Source organism: Camelina sativa, chromosome 2, assembly GCF_000633955.1.
Source record: "Camelina sativa cultivar DH55 chromosome 2, Cs, whole genome shotgun sequence".
Lineage (NCBI taxonomy): Eukaryota > Viridiplantae > Streptophyta > Magnoliopsida > Brassicales > Brassicaceae > Camelina > Camelina sativa.
Window position 1 is genome coordinate 17,250,256 of NC_025686.1, and position 13,483 is coordinate 17,263,738.

The 13,483-nt window shown below is 37.1% G+C and overlaps 2 protein-coding genes across 2 annotated transcripts; both read right to left on the bottom strand.

The window, feature by feature from the left end:
- Positions 789–2,838, bottom strand: LOC104727661 (beta-carotene 3-hydroxylase 2, chloroplastic). Its single transcript, XM_010446750.2, has 7 exons — positions 2,378–2,838; positions 2,201–2,260; positions 1,904–1,975; positions 1,666–1,800; positions 1,280–1,405; positions 1,123–1,179; positions 789–1,011 (listed from the first exon to the last, which is right to left on the bottom strand). Exons 1-7 carry the CDS (start codon positions 2,744–2,746, stop codon positions 922–924), a joined length of 909 nt encoding a protein of 302 aa, XP_010445052.1. The 5' UTR covers positions 2,747–2,838; the 3' UTR covers positions 789–921.
- LOC109127691 (RNA-directed DNA polymerase homolog) lies at positions 12,489–12,884 on the bottom strand (the record flags this gene model as incomplete). The annotated part of the gene is made up of 1 exon (XM_019232942.1): positions 12,489–12,884. A coding segment is annotated over one exon (396 nt), but the record flags the coding sequence as incomplete, so codon positions are not given.

A 13,483-nucleotide genomic window follows, 5' to 3' on the forward strand; every position in this document is an offset into this window, starting at 1 on the left:
ATTTTTGTGAGAAGCACATTCAAAGATACTTCACGTCTAGTGTGAGATGAGCAGTGACGTCAACTAAAAAGATACTTCACGTCATTGACGTGACGTCAACTACATACCAAAATAGTCTGGTTTAGTTTGCTTTGGCTTGACATGGATTAGTTTGGTTTTCTATTCAACTCACCTAACAAACGAACGAGTCACGTTAATTTATAGGAGTACTGTACATCTTTTATCTAAGAATCGTATGACTCCGACTCGTACCACTTCCTCTCGTAGATATTAATTATTCATTTTTCGCCAGTGGAGTGAACACAGACCCGTACCATTCGTTCAAGGTCCACGTATCTTAATTAGATATTTAGATGCAAATATTCAAAAGTTAGGTTTGATATTGTGTTTAAAGAAGAGTCATTATACATTGTTTTCCAACATGAGTGGTCTTAAAGTACTCTAGACTTCAAAGCCTACCGAACTTCCAAATTCTGAAACTGAAATATTTATATATGTTTATTAGTTAGGAATTAGGATGGTACAGAGACAAGGTACGTAGTTTATCTTATACTTTTTAATCCCCACATGTGTCATTGTCTAATAATGCTTGAACGCGACATCGTCCTATTTTAGAAAATTCATAGAAGTATAGTTTTGCATATTGAAGAATACTGATATGTACTTTGAACTTAATGGACCAAATACGAAAGCACCGAAAATTTGACGTGTGTGTTTTGGTCCCAATCCATCTAATATGTTTGGTAAGCTCAAAACTGAATGACACATCGATGTATACGGTATTCAAATTTGTACTCGAAAGGCTAATTAGCCTGACTCTTCTTCTATTTCATTTAATATAGATTTTAAATCAAATATTTTTTCTTACTAGTTTTTTCTTTTTTAATTAAAAATGTAAAAAATGGGTTTAATTTGTAGCAATTAAGAGGTGGAAGAACCCTTGTTGTATAATCTGATTCTCCGGCTTATCTCTTTCTCCAACTCTTCTTTTCCTCCCACTTCTTCCAGTTCCTGCACCATTACCAAAACCCAAACCATGGAAACAAAAATCAATCCACGTTACATGCAAATTATTAACTTGATATCTCTTAATTTTTTAAAAGGGGTTGTATAGATTCTTGCCTTTGGTCCAAGAAACAGCCCATATGGTACACCCTTGAATTTGTCTGTGTGGTGTAGCTGAAAATTTAAAACCATATTATAAATCGATAGTACTAGTTATGAGATAAAAGAAAGAAAAAAATTAGACCGTCGGATTATGTACTGCATGGTATTAAACCTGGTGAGCTGCCGCGACCTTTCGGAGGTAAGGGACGTTGGCAATAGGACCGACAGGGAATCTCTTGTGCACGAGTCCATCGTGGACGAACATGTAAGCCATTCCAAACATCGTTATTCCCAGTCCCTGGCATGTCCCATATACAAAAACCAGTCCGCTAAGAGAGTCAGCAAAAACTCCAAAACCAATCGTTTTGAGTGTTTTCCGGATTTTCGAAAATAAACTCTAAAATGAACCGATATTTTTTTATGTAAATATAATTTATTAGTTCTGATAAATATAAATTTTTTTTTTATGAAATTAAATTGTAAAGAAGTCAAAGACCAATTCTTTTCAGGTTTTGGATATTGTCGTCGTAAAGAGAGAAAGATAGAGAAAAGACTTACGGCACCGAAGCAAAGACCAGGAACAAGTCCATTATTAAAGAATCCATAATAGAGTAGACCAATCGCAGGAACCGCGTTTATTATAGCGAACACATCGTTTAACTCAAACGCTCCTTCTCTTGGTTTGTGATGAGACTGCCACAAAACCAATTTTACCAAATAATTGTCATTTTTTTTCTTCATCTGTAGCAGTAGAACCGGAAATATAAACCGTAATAATTTGAGAAAATTGAATTACCTCATGCATGTTCCATAAAGAATCGTGCCATAAAGCTCTATGAGCCCATCGTGCCCAAAACTCCATCCCAACCTAAAAAAAATCCAAACAATTTTTACAAAAACAAACTACAAAAAAATGTGAATAGAATCGGCATACGCAATATCGTCTAGCTAATTCGCGTTTCAGACTCCCAAAAATTGTGAATGTAAATATTTAATTCACATAAATTTGGATATTGGTTTGGATAATTCGGCATACAATATAATAAAAGTTCGGTTTGTTTTTACCACAATTTAGGAAAAATTGGAAACTTACTGCAGCACCAACGGCTAGAGCAAATGTAGCAAACATCTCTGATGCAGGCACCTCACCTCCCTAATATCAAACCCAACAAAAAAAAAAAAAAAATCAAGTTTCACTTTTCGAAATTAAGACAAAAGGATATTTGATTTTGTACTTTTTGTTTCTGTTTTTTTATATAATTTTGATTACCTTCATTTGCCAATAAAACCGGTAATAAACAGCAATGATAGCCATAGAAGTAATACCAAAGCTCGACATCACAGCTGCGATAAAATAAGTCATCCTCTCCGTTTTTTTCCTCTCTGCTTTCTTGATAAGCCGCGTCGTCGCCAACATCTCCAAAGAGCTCGTCGTGCTTTCCGGTTTGTCCTCGTCCATGGGAAAGCTCTGTTTCCGTTCTTCGATGACGAAACAAACGGTGAGAATCTTTCTCCGTTTAAAGCTATTGAGTCGTGGAGATGGTGGGAAAACGGCGGTGGAGATAGGTTGTTTTGAAGAGAAAGAATAACGGGTGAGTGGTTTGAGTGTTACGAGGATTGTTGAGAGTCCTGCTGCCATGGGAAGGAGCTCGTAGAGGTGTTTTTTTTTTTTTTTTTTNTTTGTATTATACTTTGAAAGAGAGTTATAGAGAGAAAAATGTGTGGTAAAGCTTGCAGAGACAAGTGAGTCCACAATATTCTTTTTATAGTTACTTTTCCAAAAAATCATATCATTTGTTTTTTTTTTTTTTTTTTTTTTTTAANATCTTGATTTAATGATTAGTTAGTTAGAGTATGTTGAGTTAATACAATAACATTGTTAATCTTTTATGAAAAGAAATACAAACAACCATATATAAAGTAAAGCATACCAAATGAAACAAAATACTAAAAGTGGAGAAGAAAGGAACGTTTACACATTGGGTTGTGGTACCGGGGTTTTGTGTTTGAGGTAGCGAGAGGTGATGGGCCATTTCTAGGATCCCAAGTAATCGACAGCGAATCACTCCCACTTCTCTTTAATGCCTCCACGTATTCTCTTCTTCCACCGAATAAGGGAGAAGAGTATCACCATCTTCCACACCTGTCTAGTTGTTAGTGGTCTATTTTGTTTCTTCAGCTTACATACTCAAGGTAAAATCAGTTAACCCTGTTAGAACTATATCTTAATTCTGTTCATACTATTGGCTATTTAGGTTTGTAATATACATTACATAATGTTGTCGATTGATGTGTTTCTATGTATTTTCAAAATAGGTTGTAACTTTGATTTGGTAGAGAGTATTGATCATAATTTTTATGTTATTGTTTAAACAAAACATAAAATTGTTATGACTATATATATGTGAGTGATCCGAACCTAAAAAATAAGTTACTCTTTCGCCATACCATTCCATTAGTAATGTCTTGAAGCAAACAATATTCATCGTTATGAAAGGAGTTGTTCACACACCACAAGAAGAATTCTTCACCATATCTCTCTATATTTCAACAATTTTTGTTTAGAAAGGAATGTGATCGTTAGTACAATAGTTCATCCAAAAAAGACATTATAAGAAAAAAACCATAATTCAAGAAACGTTTTCATCCAAATAACAGTCCTATCTTTACGTAAAGAAAATGTTTCTATATAGTTGCATGCAATATGTCTATTATCCCTAATCTCAATATATACAAAGGGGTTGCTCTCACTCTCTACAAAAAGAAATCTGATAAAATATGAGTTATTGAAATTCATTTGAGATAATTTCAATATGTCTATTATAATTTCGACCCGTAGTCGGTACTACTATTTTGGTTTGGGTGCAATATCAAATTCGTTAATTATAAATTCGGTAAAGTCTAAAAAACCAAACAAAACATGTATTGACCTGTGATATGGTATTACAAATTGATGTGATAGTGTTTAGAGATCTTAACATACCAAATTTACAATAGTGATTGGTGTTAATATTAACACCATTGCAATTATTGATATAACATGTTTATATATTAACTTTATATGTGAAAATTACAATTAGATTATATATATGTATATTGTCAATATTATACATTTAGTATTGCTTATATAGTGAATATTATGTATATAAAAAATTAATTAGCCAATTAAATAGTTTGTTATTGTTTCCTAAACTTTCCGAAACAATAAATAGAATCTGTTAAATAATTTCAAAAATATTGTTTTCTTATTTGTAAAAAAATATAAACGTTTATTTTGTTAGTTATATATTAATTACAATGCAATCACATTTTTTGTAATATGCCACATCAAAACTGGTTAAAGTTCTAACAATATTGTTTAAATAAGTATATAAAGATATTTTTAAAATATAAGCAATGTTGTATCTTAGTTTAAAATATATCTGTCATTATTAAAGGATTTAGATATGCAAATATTTAATCTTAGTGTTATTAATAAAATTAAATTTTATAATTGTTCTAAATAGTTTGTTATTGTTTGATAAAATTTCTGAAACAATAAATAGAATCTGTTAAATAATTTTATTAAATAATTTTACAAATATATTTATTGAAACTATTTGATTGACGATCTGTAGACGATCAAACTATTTACACGAACAAACTCCATGTCATCTGCGGGACAAATCTATAGACGCGTAGAGTGAGAGATTGTGTTTCTCATTTATGATTTCATCTTGTTGTGGTCAAGCAAACATCATCCTCAACTAAACTTATGAGTTTCATCAATAATTACGAAGATTATGGAGGTATTACAAATTGATGTGATCGTGTTTAGAGATTTTAATATACCAAATTTACAATAGTGATTGGTGTTAATATTAACACTATCACAATTATTGGTATAACATGTTAGTATATACTCCTTCCGTTTCAAAATATAGGATGTTTTAAGTAAAGCATGCAGATTAAGAAGTTTTTACTTTTAACAAGTTCAACCAATCAGAAACAATACTGCATAATATAAAATACTAAACTAATCTAAAAGTTGCATAAAAACTTGAAAACATCCTATATTATGAAACAAAAAACTTCTCTAAAACATCTTATATTTTGAAACGGAGGGAGTGTTAACTTTCTATGTGAAAATTACAATTAGATTATGTATATGCATATTGTCAACATTATACATTTAGTATTGTTTATATAGTGAATATTATGTATAAATTTTTTTTTTAGCCAATTAAATAGTTTGTTATTGTTTGCTAAAATTTCTGAAATAATAAATAGAATCTGTTAAATAATTTTAAAAATATTGTTTTCTTATTTTGTAAACAAATATAAACTTTTCTTTTGTTAGTTCTATATTAATTACAGTGCAATAGCATTTTTCGTAATATGCCACATCAAAGCTGGTTAAAGTTCTAACAACATTGTTTAAATAAGTATCTAAAGATATTTTTAAAACATAAGCAATGTTGTATCTTAGTTTTAAAATATACATGTCATTATTAAATGATTTAGATATGCAAATATTTAATCTTAGTTTTATTAATAAAATTAAATTTTATAACTGTTCTAAATAGTTTGTTATTGTTTGATAAGATTTCTGAAACAATAAATCGAATCTGTTAAGTAATTTTATTAAATAATTTCACAAATATTATTTTATACACACCAATATAAGTTTTTCTTTTGTTAATTATTAAATAAATTAAAATGTAATAGCATTTTTTGTAATATGCCACATAATAGTAGGATTGAACTTTAACAACATTGCTTAAATAAGTATATAAAAATAATTGGCAGTCCAATTAGAAGGATTTTATAACATTTAAGTCATATAATATTATAAATTCTACTCCTCTTGAATTATATTCCTATTTAGATTTTTCTAATAATTTTGAATAGTCCCTTTAATAAGGTTGGGAAGTTGAAAGCGGTCTCTCTTAAAACACAAACATGTGTTTTCTAAAATTAAGATATATGTTGTTTATCATGGATGTACAAAAAATTCACTGAACTCATCCAATTTGCCTCTTATTTCGGGGAGACATCCTGATTTTGATCATACAATTGGTCGTTTAGTTTTGCAATATACATCATTCATTGTGGATTGATGTGTGTTTGATTTTCAAAGTAGATTGATTTCAGCTTGATTTGGTAGAGTTTTAATCACAATTTATAAGTTATTGCCTAAGCAAAATATAAAGTAATGGTTACAAATATATATTGTGAGCGATTGTCAATATATATATATATATATATATATATATATATATANTTTGAAAGTTAGCCATTAACAGGATTTTGACACGTGTCAAGTTATTAATATGAGATTTTGACATGTGTAAAAGTTAATATTTAATAGGATAAATTTGAGATAATGACAAAAAAACAAAAAAAATTGTTTAAACAATATTAATAATGAAAAAGATAATTATCAAAAAATTACAAAAAATAAACAATTTAAAAAAAAACAATGATAAGGAGATTATATATTTCATAAAATTCAAAATTATAACTGATAGGCTCAAATTAATCCCTAGAACTATTCTCTCAAACAAGATATCAATATAGTACTTAGACCATCATTAGTGGAGTAACCCACCATAGTTCACATTAATTAATTATATAAATAATCATAAATTAAATAAAGCAACCCTAAAAGAATTTAAGCAAAATCAACATATTACTAGAGAACCCCAAAAAAGGTTACTCAAGTCAAAACAGAGAAGTCAAAACCCCAAATCTCTCTTCCACTAGAGAACTCCAACACACCATTGCTTAAGTCAAAACAGAGAAGTTTTTTTGTTTGTTGCAGCAAAAAAACAGAGCACATAGAGATTAGAGAAAAGAGTAGAGAAGAAGATGGGAGCACACACATTTAACAAGTTCAGTAGTGTCAATGTGACACCACCTACATCTCGCCGAGACTCTTGCTCGGAATCCACTAGAAGAAGAAACATAGATACAAATTACAAGTGTCTCACTCATCACTCACTCATGAACACTCTTTGTATCAACCTATGTTCTAATGAGAAAAACACTCCCCAAAGCTAAAGCTATTACATGCTTTCGCTCACCCTTCTAGCTACATAGTGTGCTACATAATGCGGTTCCATATGGTTCCAACTCTCTCTCACGACCTCATCTTCAATTTACTTGAATCATATGGAGAAAGAACAGAATCATCTTGGCTTCTAACCTGAAGCACTTTGATTCAACTTGTAGTGAATCTCACTAACAGTTTATACCATTGTAGACTCACCACAATAACATGTTTAAACAACTGAAACTAGAATAGAACCCGTGCTCAACCATCTTGTTAAAAACAAAACACACTAGCCACTTAAAAACTCATTACTAGCAACCATTAACATATCTCTTATCAGCAAAATGCTGATTAAAATTAAGAAACAAGATTAGATGGTTGTTACATAATATGAATACATATACAGGAGAGGAGATCACAAGAATAAGTAGTTGGACTCACATCTCAAGAAATTGCAGGATGAGATTTATTGACTAAGATTTATGAGTTCATTCCAAGAGAGAACTCTATTTTCATGGATAAGAACATGTCCAGGATTGGGATGAGAGATTTATCGTCGAAGGAAGAGCAAGAAGATGAATGGACCGAGTCAGCGAGTTTCTTCCGAGTGGACGGTTGGGATGAGACCAAGTGAGACTTCATGTGACCACCAAGTGCTCTGCCATTACAGAAACTCTTGGAACAGAGTTTGCATTTGTGTTTGTTCTGCATTTTTTTGCCAAAGAGAACCTGTGCCCACATTGTTATTTCCCTACCTCGTCCTTAACATCATACTCGCCCTGTCAAACGAACCAAACACATGAACATTTACTACTGCATACGAAACAAATCTGTTTGTTTGTTCTACAAAGAACTGACTAGAACTAAGAGCAATGAAACCAAAGCTGGACTTACTACCCCTCCCATTATAAAACCATTCTGAAGCATCATCATCTGCAACTAAATGAAACAAACAGATGAATGAAAAATTGCACAAACTACACTAGTTAGGAAAAGACGATACACTTAAATCCTACTGTTAACAGATTCGCAACAGCTTCAGCAATCAGTGCAACTCCGTTCTGTTAATTAAAAAAAAAAAAACTTAAACGATCAGAAGCGAAATTAAAGAGCAAAACCCAAGAATAAAAATATATCACAAACATGAATTGCACACCTGAGTACTGGCTGCGAGGTGAGGTATCACAGTGACCCGAGAAAGATACCCAATACGAAACTGATCGGAATCTTCAAAGAATCACCGTTGATCTCAATTCCTGAAGTCGAAGAGAAAGTATCATAAGAAGAAGAATCCAGATATGAAGCCGCCGGAGGCTGAGACTGAAAGGACCGACCTTTCTTTTTTTTTTAATAATAAATAATAAATATAATAAATAATTAAACTACAATTAGCGGTCCCATATCCACTAGCCACTTAACCACAATCACAACCAACAGCGGAATAACCAATCTCAATATCCAATAAATAACCAGTAATATAACCAATAAATATAACATCAACAATATCCAATAATCAAATGACAGGAAACATAGAACCAGCAACCTAGCAATATTCTAATGACCCAACTCTAACAACCTAGCAATGCCAGACAACATCAAACCGAGTCCCTAGAACATCCTCCTCTTCATTGCCTTGATTCCACGATCACACTTTGCCTTTACCTGCACCACAAACACACATTGCAATGCATGAGAATTTTATAAACACTCAGTAAGGCAATCCTCCCATCTACTGGGCTATACACACAAGCAATAGAGTCATCTCTAACCATCAAACAACAATCAACAATAACAAACCAGGACTCTGCATCGACCGACGCCAACATGCATCGACCGATACCAAATGGAGGTTGCATCGACCGACGCAAGATCTGCGTCGACCGATGCAAGGTTAACTTGCATCGACCGATGCTCCCAATGCATCGACCGACTCATGTTTGACATAACACGAAAACCCTAGAGTTCACGCGCCGTCCTCGCATTTGCATCGACCAACGCACAAAGTGCATCGACCGATGCAATGCCGAGCATTGTTTTTCTCTGAAGCTTCTCGCCCGATCTTCGTTCCTACAACCACAAAACTCGATCCCAAGCCACAAGAAAGCTTCCTAACGTCCATAGCAACAATCTAACAAGTCTAACATCACACAACAAGCAGATTAAAGAGTTCTCTAGCTTAGATAAGCCATGGTCCTGCACTTACCTTTGCCAAGACGAATCTGCACCTAAACACAAGAAGAAAACGCCTCTAGGAAGCTCCTACAACGTTCTAAGCCTCAGATCTCCCAAGAAACGCCACAAATCACCCAAAATCTCCAAAACTTCTCAAGAACTTTTTCCTCTCTTCTATTTCTCTCAAGAACGACCAAAAATCGGCTAATGAGACAAAAGAGTCGATTACACACGATGTAGGGGTTTCCTAGTCCCAAAACGCAGCGTTTAACTTAAGTCAATACGCAGAAACCTGAACCTGCATCGACCGATGCAACATCTGCATCGACCGATGCAACTCCCAAACCGTGGCTCGCGTAAAACATCTCAATGTCCTACCAACCACATATCCCCTCACTGGAATACCCCATGACCACACAAGGATCATATACATGCCACAAGGGCCAAACAAATATCCTAAAGAGGACCGCCACCAAGGCCAAACAAATGTCCTAAAGAGGACCCCCTAAACCGGCACTCTGGCTAAACAGCCCGCCACAAAGGCCAACAATTGGCTAAAAGCCCGCCACAAAGGCCACACAATTGGCTAAAAGCCCGCCACTAAGGCCACACACACTGTCTAAAAAGACCGCCACACACATGCACCCTGACTCGAAAGTCCGCCACAAAGGCCACAAAGCCCCTCCAAGGCTTCCCACCGCTAAAATGGACAAATTCTAACTCCCGTAAAACTTTCCATATTTAGCACTTTCCATTTTTGGAAACTTTCCACTTTTGGAAACTTCTCTTCACAACCCCGCCTCACGGAAACTTTGTACCCCAAACACCACCTCATCTTGTTACTGAGTCGCACAACCAACCACCCCAAGCGACCGAGTAACAAGAGAGATGGGCTGGAATACTCCATTCCCGCTCCAGCCACGGATTACAGATGGGACCAGGCTAAACAAGCTCAAGTCGCGGCTTGCTTCTCATACCACTTCTTGAACCTTGCCTTCATCTTTGCCTCAGGCTCCCAAGTCTGCTCCTCAACACCATCACAGTCCCACAGGACTCTCATCAAAGGAATCTTCTTCTTCCGAAGTTCCTTGATCCTCCTCTCGAGAACCCTCACTGGTCTCGCCTCCAAAGTCATGTTAGGCTGAAGATCCTCAGGAATCTTAGCCAACACCTCCTCTCCCTCACGGAGACACTTCCGCAACATAGACACATGGAAAACCTTATGGAATGCACGCATCACCTCAGGTAACTCCAATCTATATGCCACTGGTCCAACCCGCTCAATCACTCTGAATGGACCCATATACCTCGGACTCAACTTAGTCTCTGACAATGACCTGTTCGGACCCCGCAACATGGCCATCTTGAGGTACACTCTGTCTCCTACCTGAAACTCAAGATCTCTCCTCCTCCTATCAGCATAACTCCTCTGCCTATCCTGAGCCTCCTTCATGTTCAGCTTGAGAACCCGAATCTTCTCTGAGGTCTCCTGAACAAAACTAGCACCAAACATGCTCCTCTCCCCCACCTGAGTCCAGCATAATGGTGTACGACATGGTCTCCCATACAAAGCCTCATAAGGAGCCATCTTAATACTCGCCTGATAACTGTTGTTGTAAGAAAACTCTACCATGTTCAGGTGATCTTCCCAATGGCCACCCCAATCCAACACACACATCCTCAGCAAATCCTCCAGCGTCTGGATCATCCTCTCAGACTGTCCATCTGTTTGGGGATGATAAGTTGTACTCATATGCACCTTAGTGCCCATCTCTGTCTGAAATGCCTTCCAAAACACCGAAGTGAACTTAGAATCCATATCAGACACAATGCTCGCTGGCACCCTATGCAATCTGACTATCTCTCTCATATACTTCTTAGCCAAGACCGCTGCTCCATCAGTCTTCTTAATGGCCAGAAAATGTGCTGACTTAGTCAACCGGTCCAGGATAACCCAAATAGCATCAAAAGTCCGTAACACTAGCAATCCTACCACAAAATCCATGGTGATCATATCCCACTTCCACTCAGGAATGGGTAAACTCTTCAGTAAACCGTTAGGAACCTGATGCTCAGCCTTTACTAGCTGACACACATCGCACCTCGAAACCCAACTAGCCACATCCTTCTTCATCCCGACCCAATGATAATACCTCTTGAGGTCACGGTACATCTTAGTCGCTCCTGGATGAATAGATAACTTGCTCGCATGAGCCTCTCTCAGAATCTCTTGCCTCAACTCCTCATCCTTGGGCACACAAACTCGACCGTGCACCAAGATAGTACCATTATCTGAGACCTGATACTCTGAATCCACATCCTTAGAGGCATTCACTAGCCCCAAATCCTTCTCCTGAGCCAACCGCACCCTACTCAGAAGATCTGCTCTATCAACTGCTTCCAAACTCAATGGTTCCTGTGAAATAGCACACAAGCTCAAAGCACTGATCTCCCCTACCAGAGACTCCATCTCCTGCTCCAGAGCCGAAGCTACTCTCTTCCGACTTAGAGCATCTGCAACCGTGTTAGACTTACCAGGGTGATAGGCTATCTCCAAATCATAATCTGCCACAAGCTCCATCCACCGCCTCTGCCTCAAATTCAACTCAGGCTGAGTGAATATATACTTCAGACTCTTATGATCTGTGAACACATGTACCTTTGCACCATAAAGATAAGATCTCTAAATCTTCAGGGCAAAAACTACAGCACCCATCTCCAAATCATGAGTAGGATAGTTGCCTTCATGTACCCGCAACTGCCGCGAAGCGTAGGCAATCACTTTCCCATGCTTGATTAGAACACACCTCAAACCAACTCTAGATGCATCTGTATAAACCACATAGGGTTCTCCCTGCTCAGGCAAAGCCAACACTGGCGCAGTAGTCAACATCTCCTTCAGGCTTGCAAAGCCTTCCTCACACTCTTCTGACCAGACAAAAGGAACATCCTTCCCTGTCAACTTAGTCATAGGACGTGCTCTGCTTGCAAACCCCTGCACAAATCTCCTGTAGTACCCTGCCAATCCAAGGAAACTCCTGATCTCTGTGGCATTCTGCGGTCTAGGCCAATCTCTGATAGCCTGAATCTTCTCTGGATCTACAGAAACCCCCTCTGCAGAAACAATGTGACCCAGAAAGCCCATCTCACGCTGCCAAAAACTACACTTGCTCAACTTGGCAAACAACTTCTGCTCCCGCAGCTTCTCCATAACTGCCCTCAAATGCACTGCATGCTCCTCAGGACTCTTAGAATAAACCAGGATATCGTCGATGAAAATGATGACAGATACATCCAGAAACTCCTGAAACACACTGTTCATCAATCTCATAAACGCTGCTGGCGCGTTAGTCAATCCGAAGGGCATCACCACAAACTCATAGTGCCCATATCTCGTCCTGAAAGCAGTCTTCCTCACATCTGCCTCATCTATCGGTATCTGATGATAACCCGACGCCAGATCTACCTTGGAGAACCAAGTAGCACCCCTCAACTGATCCAACAACTCATCGATCCTAGGAAGAGGATACTTGTTCTTCACAGTGACCCGGTTCAAACCCCGATAATCAATGCACAACCTGAAACTCCCATCCTTCTTCTTCACAAACAACACCAGCGCTTCCCACGGTGATACACTAGGACGGATGAATCCCTTACTCAACAAGTCCTCTAGCTGCTTCTTCAGCTCTGCCATCTCTGCTGGAGCCATTCTGTAAGGAGCCTTGGATAACGGCATCGTCCCCGGTTCTAGTTCAATGGTAAAAGGATCTGACCGAGATGGTGGTAATCCCTGCAAAGACTGAAACACATCCTCAAACTCCTACACTACTGGAATACCGCTAACCGTAGACTTCCCCACTGACTCTGGCATAGATATAGTAACCAGATAAGCCTCACGGCCTTCTCGATCATCTTCCCAGCCTGAATGGCTGAGATCATGAGACTCCCCGAAGTCGGTCTAATACCCTGAAACACCAACTTCTCTCCTGGGCGCTCAAACTCCACTCTACCCCGATGACAATCCAAATGCACCCTATGCCGATGCAGCCAATCCATCCCGAGAATAACATCATATAACTCCACTGGACTGATAAGCAAATCCGCTGGCCACGACTCTCCTGCGATCTGAATACTAATTTCTCTAGCTCGTCCAATCACTCTCAGGAACTC